This window comes from Salmo salar, chromosome 29, assembly GCF_965601325.2.
Source record: "Salmo salar chromosome 29, fSalSal1, whole genome shotgun sequence".
Classification (NCBI taxonomy): domain Eukaryota; kingdom Metazoa; phylum Chordata; class Actinopteri; order Salmoniformes; family Salmonidae; genus Salmo; species Salmo salar.
Window position 1 is genome coordinate 1,574,330 of NC_138319.1, and position 27,358 is coordinate 1,601,687.

Below are 27,358 nucleotides of genomic sequence, written 5' to 3' on the forward strand. Positions count from 1 at the left end.
TGTGCTTGTTGAATGTCCTTCCCTATAAGCATGCAGAAAGTTGGTCAATTTGTTTACTGTAAAATAGCATTGTATCTGGTCAAACACCATTTTTTTCTAAAAGTTTACAAAGGGTTGGTAACAGGCAGATTGATCGGCTATTTGATCCAGTAAAGGGGGCTTTACTATTCTTAGGTAGCATAATGACTTTTGCCTGCCTCCAGGCCTGGGGGCAAACACTTTCTAGTAGGCTTAAATTGAAAATGTGGCGGTATCGTCCACTATTATCCTCAGTAATTTTCCATCCAAGTTGTGACAAGACAGAAGCCACTCTTCAGTAAAAGGCACACTTGGAGTGTGCCAAATGGCACCTAAAGACTCTCAGACCATGAGAGACAAGATTTTCTGGTCTGATGAAATCAATATTGAACTCTTTGGCCTGAATGCCAAGCATCACGTCTGGAGAAAATCTGGCACCATCCCTACGGTGTGCTGTGGGTATGTTTTTTAGTGGCATGGACTGAGAGACTAGTCAGGATCGAGGGGAAAGATGAACGGAGCAAAGTACAGAGAGATCCTTGATAACCTGTTCCAGAGCACTCGGGACCACAGACTGGGGCCAAGGTTCACCTTCCAACAGAACAACGATCCTAAGCACATAGCCATGACAACGCAGGAGTGGACACGTCTCTGAATGTCCTTGAGTGCCCCAGCCAGAGCCCGGACTTGAACCCGATCAAACATCTCTGGAGAGACCGGAAAATAGCTGTGCAGCAATGCTCCCCATCCAACCTGACAGTGCTTGAGAGGATCTGAAGAGAAGAATGGGAGAACTCTCCAAATACAGGTGTGCCAAGCTTATAGTGTCATACCCAAGAAGACTCGAGACTGTAATCGCTGCCAAATGTGCTTCAACATAGTACTGAGTAAAGGGTCTGAATACTTATGTAAATGTGAAAATAAGGTTAAATGTATAAATTAGCAAAATGTCTAAACCTGTTTTTACTTTGTCGTTATGGGGTATTGTGTAGATTGAAGGAAGAAAATAATAAAATAAATACATCTTAGAACAAAGTGGAAAAAGTCAAGGGGTCTGAATACTTTCCGAAAGCACTGTGCATTTTTTAAATATTTTATTATGTCGCCCCTTGTGTGCACATTCGGTATGACTGTATATCCTGGTATGGTACAGAAACGTTCTGAAAATATGAATACTACCCAACTGTAATTGCAACACAATAGTAGTACATTTTCAACACATTTTGATATGTGAATTTCCAGTAGGATAGGCCTAGACAACTACACTGGATTCTCTGATGTTGACCAGAATGATAGTCATGTCAGACACTTCTCGCAAACACTATCATTAATGCGACGATGGCTATTCATCAAATGATTACATACCAAATTCAATTATTACGCGATTAAATTAATCATAACAATTAAGTACCGTAATTTCCGGACTATTGAGCGCACCTGAATATAAGCCGCACCCACTGAATTAAAAAAAATATATATATTTTGAACATAAATAAGCCGCACATGTCTATAAGCCGCAGGTGCCTACCGGTACATTGAAACAAATTAACTTTACACAGGCTTTAACGAAACACGGCTTGTAACAAAAAATAAAAAATTTGCAGTAAGCTTTAGTTGTCTTTTTGCACTGAGTCAATTCCTCACGCTGCTGTTTCCAACGTCTTATCATCGACTCATTAAGACCAAGCTCCCGTGCAGCAGCTCTATTTCCTTTTCCAACAGCCAGATCAATCGCCTTCAACTTGAAAGCTGCATCATATGCATTTCTCCGTGTCTTTGCCATGAGGGTGACAAAATGACTACCATAATCAGAATGATGGGAAGTTTGAGAGCGCTCGATTTAATCTAAACAGTAAACAAAAAAGTTGTTTGACCTTAACCCGTTCGGCAATTTCATTGGTCTAATGAAAGCTTCATGCCGCCAAAAAACTGAGCACGTCACAGAAGGTGGGTTTTTTTGGAAGAAAAAAAATTGAAAGCGGGAAAAATCCATATTACCCGCGTCATTGTTTAAGCCGCGAGGTTCAAAGTGTGGGAAAAAAGTTGCGGCTTATAGTCCGGAAATTACGGTAGTAATCTGTGGCACCATAGGAAATGTATTTAACGAGTTTCCGTTTCTCAAATTAACTCAAGAATAGCTCTATACTATCCGTCATCCATCAATCATTTGCTCCTATTTCCGTCTCATTCTGAACGTCGTAATATTCTATAAATCTACACAAACCCTGGTCTACTTGACTCAGCGATACACAAATTGGCTTAGTTAATTTATTTACTAAATAATCACAGAATTACATAAACACACACACAGGATATATTATACATTTGATTACTTACATAATGCAATGAGAAGTCCCTGGTGGACTTTCCCGATATGACGGCTAGTTACACAATGAAAGGGGTGGGGTAAGAAAGAGCGGGAGGAGAGGCAAAGGAATTCAACTATCGTGCATAATACGCTCATTGTGGATATTTAGCACCCTAACAATCGCTCATTCGGATTTAGAAATGCAATGTACATATTTACGCTTATGTCTTTGTCTCTCTTTGTTGAACTCGCCAGGCCTATTTTATGGGGAGTCAGTCGACAAAGTCTTTGGTTGTCCACCAGAGGTCACCATGTCGTTTGTAGTCGTAACTTCTTGGCTTCGGAGTGTCTGTTAGAACCGGTCCTCCAAAGGTGTACCACGCGGTGTTCAGAGATGCTTGTTAGAATAGATCCTTTAGAGGTGAAAGGATATTGTTCCTTGTCTCTCGTCTTCGGTCAAGTTTCCTAGACTATTTTACATATACAGCTGCTGACTGAATGTGTAGTCTAGTTTTCACCTCCACTTGTCGAGAGTTTGAGGGTCTTACCATTTTCTGGTCTAGTAGTTTTAAATCATTTTACATGCCAGTAGCAACCCGGAATGTTTGAGTCTAACCATTCATGATATTCGGCTCAACACCGTCCGCCTGCTTGGTCTGTAGAGATATAACCATTTGTAAAGTATTCAGCTCGGGCTGCACGTATACTGGTCTAAATGGTTGATTATTCAGGGTACAGCTAGAACCACTACACACCGGTAACCCGTCACACCGGCAACCCGTCATTTTATGGTCTCTATTTAAATGGCAACCATTTCAACGTGTATCCACCGCTCCACATTTTCTGGTCTCATGTAAATTTCATTAGAGTCCTTTTTATAAGCACTCTGGAAAAAGGGGCGTTCCATCCTTGTTCATGCTCGTGTGGTTACTGTCTGGCTAAAATCCCATTTCATCTTCACACACAGTTTCATATTTAATCATAAGTTTTACAACATTTAGATGTAACTCTGACATACATTGTGATAGCTTGTAAAGTTACAATGTTTTCGTTATAACGTCTTTAATGATATCACAAATGATATGACATAATCATTGTTTGGATCCCCACCGACCATTTCCCACATTCTTTATGTTAGGAATATTGTTTCATTATCCATTTTTGGATGTTGAAGTTCTTTGGGCAAGAACCTCTGTATACCACTCGCATTCCATTATTGGATACTGAGAGGCAGAGGGAGAAAGTTAGAAACCATTTGCGACTGGTCGTTAAGTCATTATACCGACCCGGGGGGGGGCTGCTGCTGCTATCTTTGATCCTCACCCAGGAGGGAAAGTCATGACAGTCTTGTCACATTTCCATAGAAGCGCTGAAACCCCTCACAAATATTTATTTTACTTCATAGCCAGTTGAATATATGCAAGCCTTTTGCTTTTATGAGTGTGATAAGCGATGCAAAATGTGTTCTGTTCTAGGCATTACATTCCGGCTTGGCCAGTCCCTAGATGGACACCTGCGCCTGCTTGTGTTGTCTCTGACTATGGTGCTTGTCCAGTGACCTTCCTCTGAAACACTAGATGGTGGGCATTAGATCCTATTTAAGTTTGCTATACGTCTTCACAGTAGTCAAGTCGCGCAGCATACAGCATTCTTTACTTTAGCCTCCCTGACGTTGTATAGTGCCCTACGGGAATGCATCCCAGTGTTATAGCTGATGCAAGTAGAGTACTATTGGGATGACTTAGTTCTCGTCTGGTTGTCTAACTTTGACAATCTTAAAACTACTCTATTTTTTACTTAACAATGGAATATTTATTTGCTTTCAGGTGGATGACCGGCCCAAATACTATGGGAGAGAGTAAGTTGGCTTATTTCCATTTAGAATTTATATACAAAACTAGTTGTTTATCCAGTCAGTATCAGTATTTCCAATGTTCTGTCTTCTCCCCAGGTACCATGGGATGGTATCCAGAGATGAGGCTGACCAGCTGCTGAGTGTGGCAGAGGGCAGTTACCTCATCAGGGAGAGCCAGAGGCAGCCTGGGACCTACACACTGGCCCTACGGTTAGGCACACGCACACCCTTTCTACAGATAGACTTTCCAAAAAAGTGATTCATGACTTGTTTTTGATTAGTTTTTAAACATTATATATTTTAGTTTGTTTGGAGTTTTACCTCTTTTTTTTTTTCTCCCCAATTTAAGGGAGGTTTTGGCCGGCCAAACCCTCCCTTAATCCGGAAGACGCAGGGCCAATTTTGCGACGCCTCATGGGTGTTACGGCCACCTGTGAAAGAGCCTCGAACCCGGGTCTGTAGTAATGCCTCAAGCACTGTGATGCGGTGCCTTAGACCTCTGCGCCACACAGAGGCAGTTTTTTTTACAAATTTTTACAGCTTTGTTATTTAACCTCAAGTCTAACCCATTTGGTGGGGCGGGGGTTCTACTAAGCTAACATATGGAATTGCTTTAAGATAATCATACCGTAGATCATTTAGCTATTTGATTTGGAATTTTAGGAACCCTTTAGGTACGCTATATATACAAAAGTATGTGGACACTCCATCAAATGAGTGGATTCAGCTATTTCATCCACACCTGTTGCTGACAGGTGTATAAAATTGGACACTCAGATGCAATCTCCATAGACAAACATTGGCAGTAGAATGGCCTTACTGAAGAGCTCAGTCACTTTTAACGTGGCACCGTCATAGGATGCAACCTTTCCAATGAGTCAGTTAGTCAAGTTTCTGCCTTGCTAGAGCTGCCCCGGTAAACTCTAAGTGCTGTTATTGTGAATTGGAAACGTCTAGGAGCAACAACGGCTCAGCCGCGAAGTGGTAGTGATCGGCCATGACCGGCCTGTGCAGAAGCGTGTAGCGCTTAAAAATCACCTGTCCTCGGTTGCAACACTCCCTACTGAGTTCCAAACTGCCTCTGGAAGCAACGTCCGCATAATAACTGTTCGTCGGGAGCTTCATGAAATGGTTTTCCTTGGCCGAGCAGCCGCACACAAGCCTAAGATCACCATGCGCAATGCCAAGCGTCGGCTGGAGTGCTGTGAAGTTCACCGCCATTAGACTCCGGTGCAGTTGAAATGCGTTCTATGGCGTGATGAATCACGATTCACCATCTGGCAGTCCAACAGACAAACACATAGTGCCAACTGTAAAGTTTGGTGGAGGAGGAATAATGGTCTAGGGCTGTTTTTATTTTTTCAGTCTGGGGCTTCCCTAAAACCCTTTATTTCTGTCCCATATCTCCTTTGGTCACGCTAAAGCAGATCAGCAGAGGTAATGAGTGTTTTGTAAGGATGGTAAGGATTCTCAGCTAGTTAGTTTAGTCTCCTGAGTTCTTTGTGCCGGTTAGTGTTTTTTGTTTTTCACCCAGGAGGGTGAAGCAGCTCCCTTTATTTCCCATTGGCAGATGAGATTCAAATATTCGTCTCTGGCATCTACCCAATGATGAAGAATACCTTGCATTGCTCTGGCTCATGTTGTGCACAGTGATGGGATTTACTGATTTGTTGGTTGGCTCTTTTGCGGCATGAGAGGCCTTTTTCCTGTGAGATGAGGATGTACTTTTTTTTTTTTTTGCATTCGCTATACACTTGCTGTATTGTCCAGCTCTAATAAAGGTCTCCATTATTTATAACCACTAAATGCAGGGAAGAAATTATTTGATCTAGCAGTCATTAATGGATATAAAAACCTCCTAGAGCTATTGTGAAAACTATTTCATTTTGATTTCCACTGATCTAGGGTATGAGGAAGCAGAGGCAGGCAAAGGGTATTTTATTCCTTTAGGGTCGGCTCTTCTCAGGTGTGTGTGTGTGTGTGTGTGTAATCATCCTAGGATTTTCCTTTTTCCACCCAGCTGTACGGCCTCCTTATTCTCCCTGGCTAAGACAGGGTGTAAAAACGCTCTCCTACCCATAGAAACTGATTGTCACTGATTATTTTAATTTGTTTCTCTTCCTCTTCTATCCTTCTATCCTGGACCCAGCTTTGGAAATCAAACCAAGAACTTCCGCCTCTACCATGATGGGAAACACTTTGTCGGGGAGAAGCGCTTTGAGTCCATCCACGACCTTGTGACAGATGGGCTGATCACACTCTACATCGAGACCAAGGCAGCAGAGTACATCGCTAAGATGACCATTAACCCAATCTATGAGCACATTGGCTACACAACACTCAACAAGGAGCCCACACTGAAGAAACACTTGCCCGTGTGCCAGGAGGTTCCCGATGGGCCTGCTCCACAGGGAGAGCGGGTTGACGAGGAGAAAGGGGTAAGGAACAATCTCAGACTGTCCTGAAAATGTCAGTATTTTGGGTCCCATTTTTGGCCTTCCCTGTGGCTCAGTTGGTAGAGCATGGTGTTTGCAACGCCAGGGTTGTGGGTTCGATTCCCACGGGGGGCCAGTACGGAGAAGAAAAAAAAAAAGAAAGAAAAGAAATGTATGAGATTAAATGAAATGTATGCATTCACTACTGTAAGTCGCTCTGGATAAGAGCCTCTGCTAAATGACAAATGTTAATGTAAATGTAATTATGCCTGGCGAAAAGCAACACTGCATTCCACAGTAAGAACCTTATACCAACGGTCAAGCATGGTGATGGTTTGTGGTTGCTTTGCTGCCTCAGGACTTGGACAACTTGCCTGAATAGAACAGAGCATAATTCATGATTTATATTGAGAATTCTACAGGTGAACGACAGACCATCAGTCTATGAACTGAAGTTGAAGCGCAGCAGGGTCATGCAGCAAGACAATGATCCAAAACACTATCAAGTCTACATGAAAATGGTTAAAAAGTAACACATTTTAAGTTTTGGAATGGCTTAGGTAAAGTCGATCTAATCCCAATTGAGATATTGTGGCAGGACTTGAAACAAGCGGTTCATGCTTGAGAACCCACAAATGTTAAAGCAGTTCTGGATGCAAGAGTGGGCCAAATTTCTTCCAAAGCGATGTGAGAGACTGATCATCAACTACAGGAAGGATTTGGTTGCAGTCAATGCAGCTATAGGTGGCACAGCCAGTTGAGTGAAAGGGGGAAATTTATACTGAGCAAAAATATAAACGCAACAATTTCAGTTTTACAGTTCATATAAAGAAATCATTACATTGAAATAAATTAATCAGGCCCAAATCTATGGATTTCACAGATGCCTGGGGGGGGGGGGGGGGGGGAAGGTAGGGGTGTGGATCATAAAACCAGTCAGTATCTGGTGTGACCACCACTTGCCTCATTGCAGTGCCGCACATCTCCTTCAAATAGGAGTTGATCAGGCTGTTGATTGTGACCTGTGGAATGTTGTCCCACTCTTCTTCAATGGTGGGGGGAAGTTGCTGGATATTGGCGGGATCTGGAACGTCAATCCAGAGCATCACAAATATTCTCAATGGGTGACATGCAGGCCATGGAAGAACTGGGACATTTTTAGCTTTCAGGAATTGTGTACAGATCCTTGTGACATGGGGCCGTGCAATATTATGCTGAAACATGAGGTGATGGTGGCGGATGATTGGCACAACAATGGGTTTCAGGATCTCGTCAGAGTATTTCTGTGCATTCAAGTTACCATCGATAAAATGCAATTGCGTTCGTTGTCCGTAGCTTATGCCTGCCTATACCACAACTCCACCACCACCATGGGGCAACGTTTACATCAGTAAACCCTTCGCCCACACGACGCCCTCTGCCTGGTACAGTTGAAACCGGCATTCATCTGGCAAGAGCACACTTCTCCAGCGTGCCAGTAGCCATTGAAGGTGAGAATGTATCCCCTGAAGTCGGTTATGACGCCAAACTGCAGTCCGGTCACAGACCTTGGTGAGGACGACAAGCATGCAGAAAAACTTCCCTGAGATGATTTCTGTCAGTTTGTGCAGAAATTCTTTGGTTGTGCAAACCCACCGTTTTATCAGCTGTAACAGGTGGTTAGCTTTTTTTGGTGGGGGTATGATATTTATGCCTCCAACTTGCTCACTCTTCATTATTCACGATTTCTCAGGTAGGTGACCAATAACCCGATGGTCTCACTGACAAAGCTCCAGAGTTATTTTGTGGAGATGGGATAACCTTCCAGAAGGACAACCATCTCTGCAGCATTTCACCAATCAGGCCTTTTATGGTAGAGTGGTGAGACCAAAGCCACTCCTCAGTAAAAGGCACATGACAGCCCGCTTGGAGTTTGCCAAAAGGCAGCTAAAGGATTCTCAGACCATGAGAAACATGATTCTCTGGTCTGATGAAACCAAGATTGAACTCTTTGGCCTGAATGCCAAGTGTCACGTCTGGAGGAAACCTGGCACCATCCCTACGGTGAAGCATGGTGGTGGCAGCATCATGCTGTGGGGATGTTCTTCAGCGGCAGACACTGGGAGACTAGTCAGGGTTGAGGGAAAGATGAACGGAGCAAAGTACAGAGATCCTTGATGAAAACCTGCTCCAGAGCGCTCAGGACCTCAGACTAGGGCGAAGGTTCACCTTCCAACAGGACAACGACGCTAAGCACCCAGCCATGACAACGCATGAGTGGCTTCGGGACAAGTCTCTGAATGTCCTTGAGTGCCCCAGCCAGAGCCCGGTCTTGAACCCGATCGAAGATCTCTGGAGAGACCTGAAAATACCTATGCAGCGATGCTCCTCATCCAACCTGACCGAGCTTGAGAGGATCTGCGGAGAATAGGAGTCTACCCAAGTACAGGTGTGCTAAGCTTGTAGCGTCACACCCAAGAAGACACGAGGCTGTAATCGCTGCCAAAGGAGCTTCAACAAAGTAAAGGGTCTGAATACTTATGTAAATGTGATAAATCTATTTTTATTTTCATACATTTGCAAACATTTCAAAAAACCTGTTTTTGCTTTGTCATTATGTTGTATTGTGGGTAGATTGATGAGGGGGAAAAAAATATTGAATACATTTTATAAGGCTGTAACGCAACAAAATGTGGAAAAAGTCAAGAGGTCTGAATACTTTCAGAATGCACTGTACATAATTTATATTGGATCGTTTGTGTATTCATAGCAACCCACCTTATAAATCCAACAATTATATGTGGGAACTGAGTTTTCCACATTGTACTGGATGCAACAATCCAGTCTAGCACTCAATTTCATCATGCTGACCTTATATTCCCATTTAGACAAATGCTGTTCTGCCACATTGGACTGGAGTGGAGCAGCACTGTCTTATTTGAGTGCCATTTTGAGTGGATGGCTGCTCAGTCATTGAGGCATTTTAAACAGCACCACTTTGCATTATAGCCCTAGATCAACTGTAATAATAATGTAATAATTAGGGGTTGCTTATATAGTCCTGTTTCACTTACTTACAAATGGGTAACCTGTACAGGTGTGAAATGGAAATGTTTTTTTGGGGGAATAATCTCGTTTCAGACATACCCTGATCAGCACAGGGTTAAGGACAAGGCACTGTAATTTTAAAGGAATACTCCAACTACTTTCATTTTTTTCCTTTCAGATTTTTGCATTCTTAGTGGATTCTTCCTGCTGCTTTCGTTGGCTTGTTTTGGTTTACCTGCTGCATTGATTTTAATGATGCAAGCAGCGGTGCCGAGTACAGGCTAGCTCTGAGCTGCTCCGAGCTGACTTCTGTGAGCTCGCGCTCCAGTTCTGTCAGTCCTCCACGTAGGCATCACTTCAGCTGTTCTCTGAGAAAATGGGGGGAATTTCTCTTTTATTACCCACCCACCATGTTGTACATAGTCAGGGAGGGGAAGAAGTCTCTGGTACACAAGGCTAAGAAGGGGGTGTGAGGATGGGGTCAGGGACCCAGAAGTCCCCTGCCACCTTCTGGAAATCTCTCAAACTGTTTGCCTATTCACAGCTCACCTCACTGGTCCGTCGAGCCACCCTGAAGGACAAGGACCACGCGACCAAGTATGAGAAAGTCCACAATTTCAAGGTAAGACCTGAATCTGCCTTTTCAGCGCTTCTTACTTTTCCTCTTCCGCTCTTACTTTTTCACTGCCTTTACGGTGGTTATATTACATTTGAGGTTGTTTGATTGGCATATTCTACGTTTTTGGAATGACAGGTGGAGAATTGCCTGTAACTTTAACTTTTTTTTATATCTGATCGGCTTTCCGACCAGTGAGCAGGATTTTGAATAGTTGTGAAGGATGAGGGTTTGTAGTAGTCTTCAGCAACTGATAGTGTAGTCTGACTTGCTACCAGACCTGTCATGGGTAGCTCATATAAACGGGGAGAGGGCGAGGTAGCAAAGGTACCTGACAGAACACAACACAGCCCTTATTTCCATTCTGCCTAGCCAGACGCTTGGGAACCCTCACAGAATTCAGCCTCATCTTGCTAACCACGTCTCTTACCAGTCAAACGCAACAACCATCTTCTCCTAAAATAATCTCAGCCATCAGCCAGATATAATTTCACTAGAGCAGTGGTTCCCAAACTTTTTATAGTCCCATACCCCTTCAAACATTCAACCTCCAGCACTCTCAAATGTTGTTTTTTGCCATCAATGTAAGCCTGCCACACACACTATACGATACATTTATTAAACATAATGAGTGAGTTTTTGTCACAAACTGGCTCGTGGGAAGTGACAGAGCTTTTAGAGGACCAAGGCGCACATAATAATAATAATAATAATAATAATAATAATAATAATCAATAATTTTGCTCTTTATTTGGCTATCTTACATAACTTTTATTTGTTAATTGAAAATTGTGAATAACTCGCCACAGGTGAGAAGGGTGTGCTTGAAAGGATGCACATAACTCTGCAATGTTGGGTTGTATTTAAGAGAGTCTGTCTTACCACTCCACTATGTCTCCCAGTCATGGCTTTTGCGCCATCAGTACAGATACCAACATAAGCAGCAGCTACATTTGGCTACATACGGACCGTTAGTGGAATTCCCCCAAGAGACTAACGGTTAATGTGATTGGATGTTAATTATTTGACAAGGCTACCTGTATTTGACATTGTGATATTTTGCTAGATGGTTTAATTTTGTTTGGCAGTGAAACAAGGCTACTCAGGCGAGGGGGAAAAAAAACTCACCCATTGGAAAATATAAATGGACTGTTTGAAAATGTGAAGAAAAAAATATATACAGTTGAAGTCGGAAGTTTACATACACCTTAGCCAAACACAAACTCAGTTTTTCACAATTCCTGTCTTAGGTCAGTTAGGATCACCACTTTGTATTTTAAGAATGTGAAATGTCAGAATAATAGTAGAGTTATTTATTTCAGTTTTGATTACTTTCAACACATTCCCAGTGGGTCAGAAGTTTACATGCACTCAATTAGTATTTGGTAGCATTGCCTTTAAATTGTTTAACTTGGGTCAAACATTTCATTTGTCCGATTCCTCCTGACAGAGCTGGTGTAACTGAGTCAGGTTTGTAGGCCTCCTAGCTCACACTCTTTTTCAGTTCTGCTCACACATTTTCTATAGGATTGAGGGGACCAGGGGGACCAGTACGGAAATAATGTATGCATTCACTACTGTAAGTCGCTCTGGATAAGAGCGTCTGCTAAATGACTAAAATGTAAAAAATGTGAAATGATTGAGGTCAGGGCTTTGTGATGGCCACTCCAATACCTTGACTTTGTCCTTAATCCATTTTGCCGGAAGTTTAAGTCGGAAGTTTACATACACTTAGGTTGGAGTCATTAAAACTAGTTTTTCAACCATTCCACAAATTTCTTGTTAACAAACTATAGTTTTGGCAAGTCGGTAAGGACATCTACTTTGTGCATGACACAAGTAATTGTTCCAACAATTGTTTACAGACAGATTATTTCACTTCTATAACAATTCCAATTCCACTGTATCACAATTCCAGTGGGTCAGAAGTGTACATACACTAAGTTGACTGTGCCTTTAAACAGCTTGGAAAATTCCAGAAAATGTCATGGCTTTAGAAGCTTCTGATAGGCTAATTGACATCATTTGAGTCAATTGGAGGTGTACCTGTGGATGTATTTCAAGGCCTACCTTAAAACTCTGCCTCTTTGCTTGACATCATGGGAAAATCAAAAGAAATCAGCCAAGACCTCAGAAAAAAACATTGTAGTCCTCCACAAGTCTGGTTCATCCTTGGAAGCAATTTCCAAATGCCTGAAGGTACCACGTTCATCTGTACAAACAATAGTACGCAAGTATAAACACCATGGGACCACACAGCCGTCATAACACTCAGGAAGGAGGCAGGTTCAGTCTCCTAGAGATGACCGTACTTTGGTGCGAAAAGTGCAAATCAATCCCAGAACAACAGCAAAGGACCTTGTGAAGATGCTGGAGGAAACAGGAACAAAAGTATCTATATCCACAGTAAAACGAGTCCTATATTGACATAACCTGAAAGGCTGCTCAGCAAGGAAGAAGCCACTGCCCCCAAAACCGCCATAAAAAAGCCAGACTACGGTTTGCAACTGCACATAGGGACAAAGATCGTACTTTTTGGAGAAATGTCCTCTGGTCTGATGAAACAAAAATGGCCATCGTTATGTTGGGAGGAAAAAGTGTTCTTCGGCTTGCAAGCCGAAGAACACCATCCCAACTGTGAAGCACGGGGGTTGCAGCGTCATGTTGTGGGGGTGCTTTGCTGCAGGAGGAACTGGTGCCCTTCACAAAATAAATGGCATCATGATGACGGAAAATGAAGTGGCTATATTGACGCAACATCTCAAGACACCAGTCAGGAAATTAAAGCTTGGTCGCAAATGGGTCTTGCAAATGGACAATGACCCCAAGCATACTTCCAAAGTTGTGGCAAAATGGCTTAAGGAACAAAGTCAAGGTATTGGAGTGGCCATCACAAAGCCCTGACCACAGTCCTATAGAACATTTGTGGGCAGAACTGAAAAAGCGTGTGCGAGCAAGGAGGTCTACAAACCTGACTGTTACACCAGCTCTGTCAGGAGGAATGGGCTAAAATTCACCCAGCTTGGTGTGGGAAGCTTGTGGAAGGCTATCTGAAACATTTGACCCAAGTTAAACAATTTAAAGGCAATGCTACAAATAATAGTGTGTGTAATCTTCTGACCCACTGGGAATGTGATGAAAGAAATTAAAGCTGAAATAAATAATTCTCTCTACTATTATTCTGACATTTCACATTCTTAAAATAAAGTGGCGAACCTAACATTTTTATGTATTTTATTTCACCTTTATTTAACCAGGTTGGCTAGTTGAGAACAAGTTATCATTTGCAACTGCGACCTGGCCAAGAAAGCATAACAATTCGTCACATACAACAACGAGTTACACATGGAATAAACAAAACATACAGTAGAACAAAAGAAAACAAAAAGTCTATATACAGTGAGTGCAAATGACGAACTGACCTAAGACAGGACATTTCTAGTAGGATTACATTTCAGGAATTGTGAAACTGAGTTTAAATGTATTTGGCTAAGGCGTATGTAAACTTCGGACTTCAACTGTACTTCATCAAACATTTTATCCAACCTTTTTAGATTCAAGACTCGTAATTGAGGACCTTGTATAAACAGAGTTAGGGTAATGTGGCTGTGCTGTCTTTTCATGGCGTCACAACGGTGAACAAAATGGACGGATCGTAGCTGGCCCTCCCACCGACCGTTTCCACATTCTCTAAATTAGGAATAATGTTCAATTCTCAAATTCTGGGATGTAGTAGAATTGAGCCCTTTGTCTTACTGTGAAACTCTCTCCATACTGCATGGTCAAGGAGAGGAGTCTGCACGGAATTTTATGACGTGGGTGTTAGTCATAAAACTGCCCCCTCCTAATGGGGGGGGGGGGGGGGGGGGGTCATGTCTCTGCTAGAGGGCTTGCGTCTTGACAATACATACATTTACAAAAAAAATGTGAATCACATTTTGTTTGGTGTTCCCCCGACGGCATTGCGTGTACTCCTGTTTGGGAATACCTGCACTAGAGTATGGGACATAAAGTGAAAATCTCAAATATTGCGTATCGGTTGTTTTTATAAATTCAATGGATTCATATTTTATTCATGAAAAATATGTATAATTTAAAAGGTATAGCATTTTCACAATAATACATTTTGTTTTGTGAGATTTAAAAAAAACAGGACTGCAGTCCATTAGGTTTTCTCATTTGTTGTTTATCTTGTCATTTGCACAAGATGCCTATCCTCCACGTTCTCATTCCCAAAATAACAATCTAAAACAAGGTGTGATATTTTGTTTTTTTTGGTAATCATAAGAGTAAAATCTTATGAGTCCACCGTGCTTTTCACTGGAGATAAATGTTGAGCATTTCTGATTGGTCTAGCCATTACCTGGCAGAACTAGGCATTTGTTTGTGATGTGGTCCCTTTTAGATTTCAGTGTTAATCCTGGCATTGTCAAACATGGTACTCACCAACACTCCCGCCACACTCCAACCACCATTAAGACTTGCCAGTCTGCTTTCTAGCGCTGCTTATCTCTCACAGGGATAATTCCCAATTGGCTCCTTCAGTGTGTGCAGACTGTGGAGAGCCAGGGAAAAGCCTAGTATGTCCATCTATCCTTCCATCCAGTAAAAAAGTGACCAAGTTTTCCATCCTTTCTTCCTCTCCCCTGCAGGTGCACACCTTCCGGGGACCCCACTGGTGTGAATATTGTGCCAACTTCATGTGGGGCCTCATCGCTCAGGGAGTGAAATGTGCAGGTAAAGGGAGGGTGGGAAGCAAACTGTGATCTCTGCTTTGTGTTTTGTCTTTTTACACACAGCTAGTTTGAACTTGGTTTTGAGGAGATGTCACATACAGCACCATACAAGTGTCTACAGGGCATTCGTAAATTCACTCTGGTAATCTATTTCGAGTTCAGAGCACTCTGGTGTGAGAGTGTCAGAGCGCAGAATAATTGACTTTACGAACGACAAGTTGTGCCTGTTATGACAGGTGCCAGTAAATATTAACTAAAAAAACTAATTGAAATGTTGCCAGTAAGTGACTCACTAACCCTCTTGATAACATGAAAGTAGTCTAACCAGCTCAGGAAAGGGGAGTAAAATGGTCAGTGTGATCTGTTCTCTCATCTTTGTATTTAAAGTAGCTAGAAAGCTACTTTAACCTCTTATGGCTAGGGGGCAGTATTTTCACGGCCGGATAAAAAACGTACCCGATTTAATCTGATTATTACTCCTGCCCAGAAACTAGAATATGCATATAATTATAAGCTTTGGATAGAAAACACTCCAAAGTTTCTAAAACTGTTTGAATGGTGTCTGTGAGTATAACAGAACTCTTATGGCAGGCAAACCTTAACCGCACCGCTAACCTTATTCCTAACCATAAATTAAGGTGGTGTTCTTGTCTTAGAGTAACTATTACAGTGCATTCTTGGGGACCTTCAATGCTGCTGACATTTTTTTGTACCCTTCCCCAGTTCTGTGCCTTGACACAATCCTGTCTAGGAGCTCTACGGGCAGTTTCTTTGACCTCATGGCTTGGTTTTTGCTCTGACATGCATTATCCACTGTGCGACCTTATATAGACGTGTGTGCCTTCCCAAAACATCAAGGATGATCAATGAAAACAGCATGCACCTGAACTCAATTTCGAATCTCATAGCAAAGGGTCTGAATACTTACAGTACCAGTCAAAAGTTTGAACACCTATTAATTTCAAGGGTTTTTCTTTATTTTTACTATTTTCTACATTGTAGAATAATAGTAAAGACATCAAAACTATGAAATAACACATATGGAATCATGTAGTAACCAAAAAAAGTATTGAACAAATCTAAATATATTTAATATTCTTCAAATAGCCACCCTTTGCCTTCATGACAGCTTTGCCCACTCTTGGCATTCTCTCCACCTGCTTCACCTGGAATGCTTTTCCAGTAGTCTTGAAGGAGTTCCCACATATGCTGAGCACTTCTTGGCTGCTTTTCTTTCACTCTGCGGTCCAACTCATGCCAAAGCATCTCTATTGGGTTGAAGTCGGGGGATTGTGGAGGCCAGGTCATCTGATGCAGCACTCCATCACTCTCCTTCTTGGTCAAATAGCCCTTACGCAGCCTGGAAGTGTGTTGGGTAATTGTCATGTTGAAAAACAAATGATAGTCCCACTAAGCGCAAACCAGATGGGATGGTGTATCGCTGCAGAATTCTGTGGTAGCCATGCTGGTTAAGTGTGCCTTGAATTCTAAATAAATCAGTGTCACCAGGAAAGCACACCTTCACACCTCCTCCACCATGTTTCACGGTAGAAACCACACATGCGGAGATAATCCTTTCACAAAGACACGGCGGTTGGAACCAAAAATGTATTTGGACTCAGCAGACGAAAGGACAGATTTCCACCGGTCTAATGTCCATCGCTCGTGTTTCTTGGCTCAAGCAAGTCTCTTCTTATTATTGGTGTCCTTTACTAGTGGTTTCTTTGCAGCAAAATTAAGGCCTGATTCACGCAGTCTCCTCTGAACGGTTGTTGAGCTGTCTGTTACTTGAACTCTGAAGCATTTATTTGGGCTGCAATTGAGGCTGGTAACTCCAATGAACTTATCCTCTGCAGCAGAGGTAACTCTGGGTCTTCCTTTCCTGTGGCGGTCCTCATGAGAGCCAGGTTCATCATAGTTTTTGCGACTGCACTTGAAGAAACTTTCAAAGTTCTTGAAATCCCTCACTGAGGGGGATTGTGTCTCTCTGAAACCCTGCAATAAGTACCATAATACCAGTAGATAGCATTTTGTTGTAGACTTGTGAATGCTTTATTCAGATTATTTGTTTTATTTAGCCAGGCAAGTCAGTTAAGAACAAATTCTTATTTACAATGATGGCCTACACCGGCCAAACCCGGACGACGCTGGCCAATTGTGCGCCGCCCAATCACGGCCGGTTGTGATACAGCCTGGATTTGAACCAGGGTGTCAGTAGTGACGCCTCAAGCACTGAGATGCAGTGCTTTAGACCGCTGTGCCACTTGGGAGTGCAGCGTGCAATACAGTTTAGATGAGAAACTCTGCTCACATAGAATAACTAGCCTACTTTTGTTTGTCTATATATACTGAACAGAAATATCAAGGCAACAATTTCAAAGATTTTACTGAGTTAGTTCATATAAGGAAATCAGTCAACTGAAATTCATTAGGTCTTAATCTATGGATTTCACATGACTGGGAATAAAGATTGCTGGATATTGGCGGGAACTGGAACACGCTGTTGTACTCAACGATCCAGAGCATCCCAAACATGCTCAATGGGTGACATGTCTGAGTATGCAGGCCATGGAATTGTGTACAGCTCCTTGCGACATGTGGCTGTGCATTATCACGCCATCACATGAGGTGATGGCGGCGGATGAATAGCATGATAATGGGTCTCAGGATCTCGTCACCGTATCTCTGTGAATTCAAATTTCCATCGATAAAATGCAATTGTGTTGATTGTCTGTAGCTTATGCCTGCCCATACCATACATGAAGGGAACATTTTGGCATTTACTCTGATTGATGAGAAACTCCATATTGCAAATGTATGGTCTCTTACTAGATGTCCACGAATGTTTGGAAAATTCACAGACGGCGGCGGGCCGTGCACCGGGGCCAGATCTTCCGGGAAGTCATCAAACGAAGTCTCTCGGACATTCGGTTTCCGTTTTATAACATTTTGGTCATTTTTCCACTGTCCTGGAAAATACCACCAGAGGGTGAATGGAATCATATTGCAAATTTACAAAACATCACCAATCACGACGTGGCCTTTTCTCCTAAACGGAAAAGACTGAGAAGACGAAACTTAGGCATAGGTTTGGCATAGGGGGCAGTATTGACAACGGCTGGATAAAAAACGTACCCGATTTAATCTGGTTACTACTCCTGCCCAGTAACTACAATATGCATATAATTATTGGCTTTGGATAGAAAACACCCTAAAGTTTCTAAAACTGTTTGAATGGTGTCTGTGAGTATAACAGAACTCCTATGGCAGGTCAAAAACCTGAGAAGATTTCATGCAAGAAGTGGCCTGTCTGACAATGTGTCGTTCTTCTTGTCTCTGTTTATTGAAGAGTGAGGATCTTAGCTGTCCCGTGACACTTCATACGGCTGCCATAGGTTCTCAGAAGGCGGCAAAAAGCTGAATCGTGGCTTTGCAGGCTCTGGCTGAAACAAAGTAGCGCGTTTGGGTAGTGGCTGGTTACAGTACTGTGAGACTCAGGCTCGTGCCCGCGTCGACCGAAAGCTTTGTTTTCTTTCCTCTGTTTAGCTAAATGGACATTCCCGGTCGGAATATTATCGCTTTTTTACGAGAAAAATGGCATAAAAATGGATTTTAAACAGCGGTTGACATGCTTCGAAGTACGGTAATGGAATATTTAGTTTTTTTTTGTCACGAATTGCGCCATGCGCACGACCCTGATTTACCATTTCGGATAGTGTCTGGGACGCACGAACGGATATAACGATGAATTATTTTGGACCAAACCAACATTTGTTATTGAAGTAGCAGTCCTGGGAGTGCATTCTGACGAAGACAACAAAAGGTAATAACTTTTATAATAGTAAATCTGATATTGGTGAGTGCTAAACTTGCCGGGTGTCTAAATGGCTAGCCCGTGATGGCTGGGCTATGTACTTAGAATATTGCAAAATGTGCTTTCGGACATATCGAGTGCATAGAGGAGTTCTGTATCTATAATTCTTAAAATAATTGTTATGCTTTTTGTGAACGTTTATCGTGAGTAATTTAGTAAATTGTTAGTGAATTCGCCGGAAGTTTGCGGGGGGTATGCTAGTTCTGAACGTCACATGCTAATGTAAAAAGCTGTTTTTTGATATAAATATGAACTTGATTGAACAAAACATGCATGTATAACATAATGTCCTAGGGTTGTCATCTGATGAAGATCATCAAAGGTTAGTGCTGCATTTAGCTGTCTTCTGGGTTTTTGTGACATTATATGCTAGCTTGAAAAATGGGTGTCTGATTATTTCTGGCTTGGTACTCTGCTGACATAATCTAATGTTTTGCTTTCGTTGTAAAGCCTTTTTGAAATCGGACAGTGTGGTTAGATTAACGAGAGTCTTGTCTTTAAATAGCTGTAAAATAGTAATATGTTTGAGAAATTGAAGTAATAGTATTTCAAAGGTTTTGAAAATCGCGCCACAGGATTCAACTGGCTGTTACGTAGGTGGGACGAATTCGTCCCGCTTGCCCCAGAGAGGTAAAAAAAAAAAGAGTTACAGATCCAATTTGCAGCGTGTTCAGATGAATCCGTTAAGGCGGGTTTTGGAGCTCTGCGAGATTTCTGTGATTTTCTGAAATAACACACACTCATTCAACCCTCTGTAAATAAGTCAGTTCTTAACGTAAGGATTTAAAACTCAATATTCTATAAGAGCCTAACCCAAGGAGGATATGTGTTCACTTTCAGCTTCCTGTGCCTTAAAATGGTGTCATAGGGGCTGTTTCGAAGGGTTAAAAAGGTCAATCTTTCCACAACTTCATATGTGTGATTCGGCAACCCTCATGAACTGTAAAACAGTCATTTCTCCAAACAGATGTCAAAGAAAAAACTCTCACACACACATAAAGAATGGAGTGACACAGTGCGGGGCTTAGACACACAGAGCATGCAATGGCATTACCATAATCTCTTGGCTGTGCCGAGTTCAACGAGATGCCCCGCTTGACAGGAGCTTGCTCGGTCTGAGCGCAGCGACCATGAAAAAAGTAGGCCCATAATGAAGCCTGGCCCTAAATTGCAGGTGCTTTTGGGTGACAGCGGGAGAACCGTTAGGGTTAGAAGCACAATTCGACCTCAGGAACATTCCCGAGGTCCTCCTGATCTGTGCAAGCATCACCTTGACCATTTGGCATTAACCCTTAAAACCTGTTGAGGACAGACGATCCGCTAGCGGAACCCCTCGCCAATAGCCAATGGAATAGCAGGGCGCGAAATACAAAACAACAAAAATCTCATAATTTAAAATTTCTCAAACAATCAACTATTTTACACCATTTTAACATAGGGCTATATATCATTTGGGCAGTATAAATGCCATTTGGACATGGTTCACTGACTTTTGGTTTTGGAAACCGACTTCCTATGATCATACATGGCAAATGGACAAACATCCTGATTTGGCACATTCAATACTTTCATATTGCATTTGGACATTTCTTATGGCATTTGGCAAAAAAAAAAAAAAAAAAAGTGACTTGACTTCGACTTTTGACTTCCTATGAAATCATATTGCAAATGGACAAAACATATGCCTTATGGACAAGCAAAAAAAAATACGTTAACCTGTTAGGGCTAGGGGGCAGTATTGACACGGCTGGATAAAAAACATACCCGATTTAATCTGGTTACCACTCCTACCCAGTAACTAGAATATGCATATACTTATTACATATGGATAGAAAACACCCTAAATTTTCTAAAACTGTTTGAATGGTGTCTGTGAGTATAACAGAACTCAAATGGCAGGTCAAAACCTGAGAGATTCCTTTACAGGAAGTGGCCTGTCTGACCATTTCTTGAACTTCTTTTCCATCTCTATCATTTACTAAGGATCTCTGCTCTAACGTGACACTTCCCACGTCGTCCATAGGCGCTCAGAGCCCGGGAAAAAACAGAATGTCGTCATTCCAGCCCCAGGCTGAAACACATTATCGCCTTTCTCAAGTGGCCGATCAAGGGACTCTGGGCTTATGCGCGTGACCCGACCGCCCCCGCCTTTGGGATTTTTTCCTCTGTTTGCCGAAAAGGAGATTCCCTGTCGGAATATTATGGCTTTTCTACGAGAAAAATGGCGTAAAAATTGATTTTAAACAGCGGTTGACATGCTTCGAAGTACGGTAATGGAATATTTAGAATTTTATTGTCACGAATTGCGCCATGCGCGCGACACTTCTTTACTATTTCGGATAGTGTCTGGAACGCACAAACAAAACGCCGCTATTCGGATATAACGATGGATTATTTGGGACCAAACCAACATTTGTTATTGAAGTAGCAGTCCTGGGTGTGCATTCTGACGAAGACAACAAAAGGTAATCAAACTTTTATAATAGTAAATATGATTATGGTGAGTGCTAAACTTGCCGGGTGTCTAAATAGCGAGCCCGTGATGCCTGGGCTATGTACTTAGAATATTGCAAAATGTGCTTTCACCAAAAATCTATTTTAAAATCGGACATATCGAGTGCATAGAGGAGTTCTGTATCTATAATTCTTAAAATAATTGTTATGCTTTTTGTGAACGTTTATCGTGAGTAATTTAGTAAAATGTTAGCGAATTCCCCGGAAGTTTGCGGGGGGTATGCTAGTTCTGAACGTCACATGCTAATGTAAAAAGCTGGTTTTTGATATAAATATGAACTTGATTGAACAAAACATGCATGTATTGTATAACATAATGTCCTAGGGTTGTCATCTGATGAAGATCATCAAAGGTTAGTGCTGCATTTAGCTGTCTTCTGGGTTTTTGTGACATTATATGCTAGCTTGAAAAATGGGTGTCTGATTATTTCTGGCTTGGTACTCTGCTGACATAATCTAATGTTTTGCTTTCGTTGTAAAGCCTTTTTGAAATCGGACAGTGTGGTTAGATTAACCTCTATGGGCTAGGTGGGACGCTAGCGTGCCACCCGTGGTGCACTCCATCAACAGCAGGTGCATTTCAAGAGCGGCAAATTTGAATCCAAATAAATGTCAAAATTCAAATTTTTCAAACATACAACTATTTTACACCCTTTGAAAGATAAACATCTCCTTAATCTAACCATGTTTTACGATTTCAAAAAGGTTTTACGGCGAAAGCATAAATTTAGAGTATGTTAGGACAGTACATTTACAAGAGTTGTGTGTAATGTTTTGTCAATTCAAAGACAGGGTCACCAAAACCATAAAACCAGCTAAAATGATGCACTAACCTTTTACAATCTCCATCAGATGACACTCCTAGGACATTATGTTAGACAATGCATGCATTTTTAGTTCTATCAAGTTCATATTTATATCCAAAAACAGCGTTTTACTATGGCATTGATGTTGAGGAAATCGTTTCCCTCCAATAACCGGCAGTCAAGTCAGCGCCACTAATTAAATAATTAAAATTAGAAAACATTGGTAAAATATTATATTGTCATTTAAAGAATTATAGATTTACATCTCTTGAACGCAATCAACTTGCCAGATTTAAAAATAACCTTACTGGGAAATCACACTTTGCAATAATCTGAGCACTGCGCCCAGAAAAATACGCGTTGCGATACAGACTAGACGTCATGTTGGGGAGATCTAAAATCGAAAATACTATGTAAATAATCCATTACCTTTGATTCTCTTCATCAGATGTCACTTCCAGGTATCACAGGTCCATAACGAATGTAGTTTTGTTCAAAAAAGCTCATCATTTATGTCCAAAAATCTCCGTCTTGTTAGCACATGATCTAAGCCAGCCGGACTTCTCGTCATGAACGAGGGGAAAAAATATATTTACGTTCGTTCAAACATGTCAAACGTTGTATAGCATAAATCATTAGGGCCTTTTTTAACCAGAACATGAATAATATTCAAGGTGGACGAATGCATACTCTTTTATAACGTATTGGAACGAGGGTACCCAACATGAACTCGCGCGCCAGGTGTCTAATGGGCCATCATCGTTCCATGGCTCTTGTTCGGTCAGATCTCCCTCCAGAAGACTCAAAACACTTTGTAAAGGCTGGTGACATCTAGTGGAAGCAATAGGAAGTGCCAAAATATTCCTCAGCCCCTGTGTTTTTCAATGGGATAGGTTTAAAGGTAATACAACACATCAGGTATCCACTTCCTGTCAGAAAATGTCTCAGGGTTTTGCCTGCCAAATGAGTTCTGTTATACTCAGACACCATTCAAACAGTTTTAGAAAATTTAGGGTGTTTTCTATCCATATGTAATAAGTATATGCATATTCTAGTTACTGGGTAGGAGTGGTAACCAGATTAAATCGGGTATGTTTTTTTATCCAGCCGTGTCAATACTGCCCCCTAGCCCTAACAGGTTAACGAGAGTCTTGTCTTTAAATAGCTGTAAAATAGTCATATGTTTGAGAAATTGAAGTAATAGGATTTTTAAGGTTTTGAAAATCGCGCCACAGGCTGAAAGTGGCTGTTACGTAGGTGGGACGAATTCGTCCCGCCTAGCCCAGAGAGGTTAATAAAATATGACAAGTATGTTCATACATGTGTAATTGACAAAAAAATCTAAAGAATTTCAAAAAACGGTCTAGAAAGCACTTTTATAAGGGGTGATAAGTTTTCGAAAAACTTCATATTTTACTCTTGGGTCTTGACTTGTGTAACACAAGTCAAGACCCAAGAGTAAAATATGAAGTTTTTCGAAAACTTATCACCCCTTATAAAAGTGCTTTGTAACATTTGCAATAAGAAAATTCACGGTGGAGCGCGCTCACCATCTATTGGATTTTTGCTGTGTGACACTTGGGATTTGCCATATGACATTTGCAATATGTTTTGAATGAAATGGCGTCCAAATGAGTGGTATTGTACATTGTGTATATGTTTCGTACAGTGCCAATATGTTCCCATTTCATTTTTGTCCATTTCATGGGGGTCTTCCCTTACATATCGTCACCGCCACCATGGGGCACTGTTCACAACATTGACATTAGCAAACCCCTTGCCCACACAACGCCATACACTCTGTCAACCATCTGCCCCTAGTACAGTTGAAACCGGAATTCATCTGTAAAGAGCACACTTCTCCAGTGTGCCAGTGACCATCGAAGGTGAGCATTTGCCCACTGAAGACGCTTACAACGCCGAACTGCAGTCAGACCCTAGTGACCCTAGTGAGGAAGACGAGCACGCAGATGAGCTTCCCTGAGATGGTTTCTGACAGTTTGTGCAGAAATTCTTTGGTTGTGCAAACCCACTAGTTTCATCAGCTGTCCGGGTGGCTGGTCTCTGACAAGTGAATGTTAGTGATGGTGACGCATGATTCATCACTCCATCTGGCAGTCTGACGGACGAATCTGGGTTTGGCAGATGCCAGGAGAATGCTATCTGCCACAAGGCATAGTGCCAACTGTAAAGCATGGTGTAGGAGGAATAATGGTCTGGGGCTGTTTATCAAGGTTCGGGCTAGGCCCCTTAGTTCCAGTGAGTGGAAATATTAACGCTACAGCATACAATGACATTCTGGACTGTTCTGTGCTTCCAACTTTGTGGTAACAGTTCGTGGAAGGCCGTTTCCTCTTTTAGCATAACAATGCACCTGTGCACAAAGCAAGGTCCATACAGAAATGGTTTATCGAATGGTGTGGAAGAACTTGACTGGCCTGCACAGAAGCCATTGAGCATCTTTGGGATGAATTGAAACACCGACTGCGAGCCAGGCCTAATCGCCTAACATCAACACTAATTGTGTGATGGCGGGGATGCAGGGCTTTGTTCCAAACAAAAAACGACAAGTGTGCTTGCTTTATTTCTTCAATGACAATGCTAGGAGAGGGGGAAAAAAAGTTGAAGGTTCTTTCCTTTAGTAATAAAAGTGCTTTGGAATTAGAGTGGAGAGGTGTGTGTATGGCCACTTTGAGACACCAGTTAGACCTCTCACTCAAACCCTTTTAATCATTTTTTTATCTAGCACCTCTGACCTAACTGATGCCGGAACTTCTACAGATGTGTAAGCTGGAGCATTGTGGGAAGCAACCCGTCTGTCTAGAGAGACTAATATTAAGGAGTAATATAACTGTTTATTACGGCTTTTCCTGGCACGGAGGCTTGCTACACTCTCACACAAATGTCACGCCGTTGACGGGAGTCTCCCCATGTGATTTCGGCTTAAGGATATGAGTGATTTGATCTGGAAACTTTTTTTGGGCTGGTGCTCGGTGGGCTAGCCTCTACCAGCATGTACCAGTTTTCTGTGCCCTACTCCTTCAAGACTACACACCTTTAGCCCCTACTGCATAGCAGCACCATGCCTGTGAGGAACAACACCAAAACTTGTGTGTCAAATTAAATGATAGAAGCTTGTCATATAAACGTGTGTGTGTGTGTGTGTGTGTGTCTCAAGATCACATGGTGATCATTAGTTCATTGCCTACTAGCCTTTTCATCCTTGACCTTAAGATGCCAAATCATATCAGAGCATCTCACCACTGACCTTGCACTGAGAAAGAAGCTGACGTCACAGGATTTAGACTGCTGTCTGTGGGTGCATGCGTGTCCTGTGTGCTGTATTCTAGGTTCTTTATCGGCCAACACAAATACTACTCCGATAGTAATTTTTATCAAAGTTGCCAGGATGTCAAGTGCATTCACTAATGCAAGTACATTGGCACTGGCATAACTGGCTGTAACAACCTAAGCATTATGAAACTTTAATTATTTCAAATAGGCATAACGTAGCAAGTTAGCAATAAATGTATGTTCGACACTTTCCCATTTGCCCTCAATACAACAACAAAAAAACTACCATTGCTTTATTTTAGCTAGGAAATAATTAAGGGTGGAGTTAGATCTTGCTTTTTCTATTCTTCTCTTGAGTGCTCAAGGTGACACCTGCAGCCTTGGCATCCCACCCGGAACTGACATCATGCTCTAGTTTTCAATGCCACTTTAAGGGCAAATTGATCAGAGACCTTAAGAAATTATGTGCATGATAGAGTGGGTTCTTACTCTTGTACTGTTTCTTGATTTGAAGTACTTGTCTCTATCTAATGTGTAATTGCTTGATGCTCTTGTAATACAGGGCTCCCTTGCAAAGGAGACTGGTCTCAATGGGACCGCTTGCATAAATAAAGGTTCAATTAAAAAAATACACAATTCATCTCCAATTGGAAATAACATTGAGGACAGTCTTTATGCATTGTAACAGAATAATACTTTAGTGCTGCTCCACTACAACCTTCCGTTTTTAATTGTGATAATGAGACTTCATTTAGGCAGGACTCCCCTGACTAAATAAAGGTTAAATTAAACGATACAGCATTTTTGCTAATCCCATCTCTTTTTCTCCCCAGATTGTGGTTTGAATGTCCACAAGCAGTGTTCCAAAATGGTGCCAAATGACTGCAAGCCTGACCTCAAGCATGTCAAGAAAGTATACAGTTGTGACCTTACGACACTGGTAAAAGCCCACAATTCCAAGCGACCCATGGTGGTGGACATGTGCATACAAGAGATTGAGTCTAGAGGTGAGCAGTAGAAAATGACCCACTTGGGATGTTTTTTTTGCTATAGGGTTATGGTTTGACATCCTCCAGTAACAATGTTCATGTTACTTTGTTCAAATTTCCTGATGAGTAATGGAGAGATGTTAATTTGATGAAAATGTAAAGCTGTTTAATTCGTCATTGTCTTTCTCTCCCCTCCTCCTCTAACTGGAGGTGTTCAGTCTGAGGGCCTGTACAGAATCTCAGGCTTCAGTGATCTGATTGAAGATGTGAAGCTGGCTTTCGACAGAGGCAAGGTCCTTTTTCCTTTGCCACTGTATCTCATTCAGTTACCTGCTTTCTGGGTGGGGCAGTCAGTGGGTATCAATTGGACTTAGGCCTGGACAGCATTTTCAAGGACTATTGTTGATATTGTTGCAAGATTCGGGAGAACTAGGTTCGACAAAAACTGATTTCATTGTTCATTAATTACAGTTATTTAATTGTTGATTGGCCTTACCTGATAACTGCCATTGAGTGCCAACTGAGTTTATAATCTCTAGACTGGCTGTACAGCCACAGAACTATGTAATTCTAAGTTATCCTTTTGGATGCTTGCAACCTTTGTGGCATCTTTTAATTAACTGTATAGCCAAGTTAAAATCCTCCCTCTGTCTCCCAATAGATGGTGAAAAGGCGGACATTTCTGTGAATGTATATGAAGACATCAACATAATCACTGGCGCACTGAAACTGTATTTCAGGGATTTACCTATTCCTCTTATCACGTACGACGCTTACCCAAAGTTCATGGAGGCAGCAAGTTAGTCCTAAACTTAGCACATTTTATGAATTTTTGTTATTGGGTGTAATGTATTACGGTTCCTGTACTGCAGACGCTGATTGTGTG

General features: G+C 41.8%; 1 protein-coding gene across 3 annotated transcripts in view; it reads left to right on the forward strand.

The window, feature by feature from the left end:
* Window positions 1-27,358, forward strand: part of LOC106590032 (N-chimaerin) — a 44,302-nt gene that overhangs the window by 9,280 nt on the left and 7,664 nt on the right. For all 3 annotated transcript variants that reach the window (XM_014180521.3, XM_014180522.3, XM_082970643.1), the window contains 8 exons: window positions 4,153-4,184; window positions 4,278-4,391; window positions 6,331-6,619; window positions 10,188-10,265; window positions 14,912-14,996; window positions 26,317-26,490; window positions 26,683-26,760; window positions 27,134-27,271. In XM_014180521.3, the coding sequence (XP_014035996.1) occupies window positions 4,153-4,184; window positions 4,278-4,391; window positions 6,331-6,619; window positions 10,188-10,265; window positions 14,912-14,996; window positions 26,317-26,490; window positions 26,683-26,760; window positions 27,134-27,271 (988 nt within the window). The remainder of the gene's footprint in view (window positions 1-4,152; window positions 4,185-4,277; window positions 4,392-6,330; window positions 6,620-10,187; window positions 10,266-14,911; window positions 14,997-26,316; window positions 26,491-26,682; window positions 26,761-27,133; window positions 27,272-27,358) is intronic.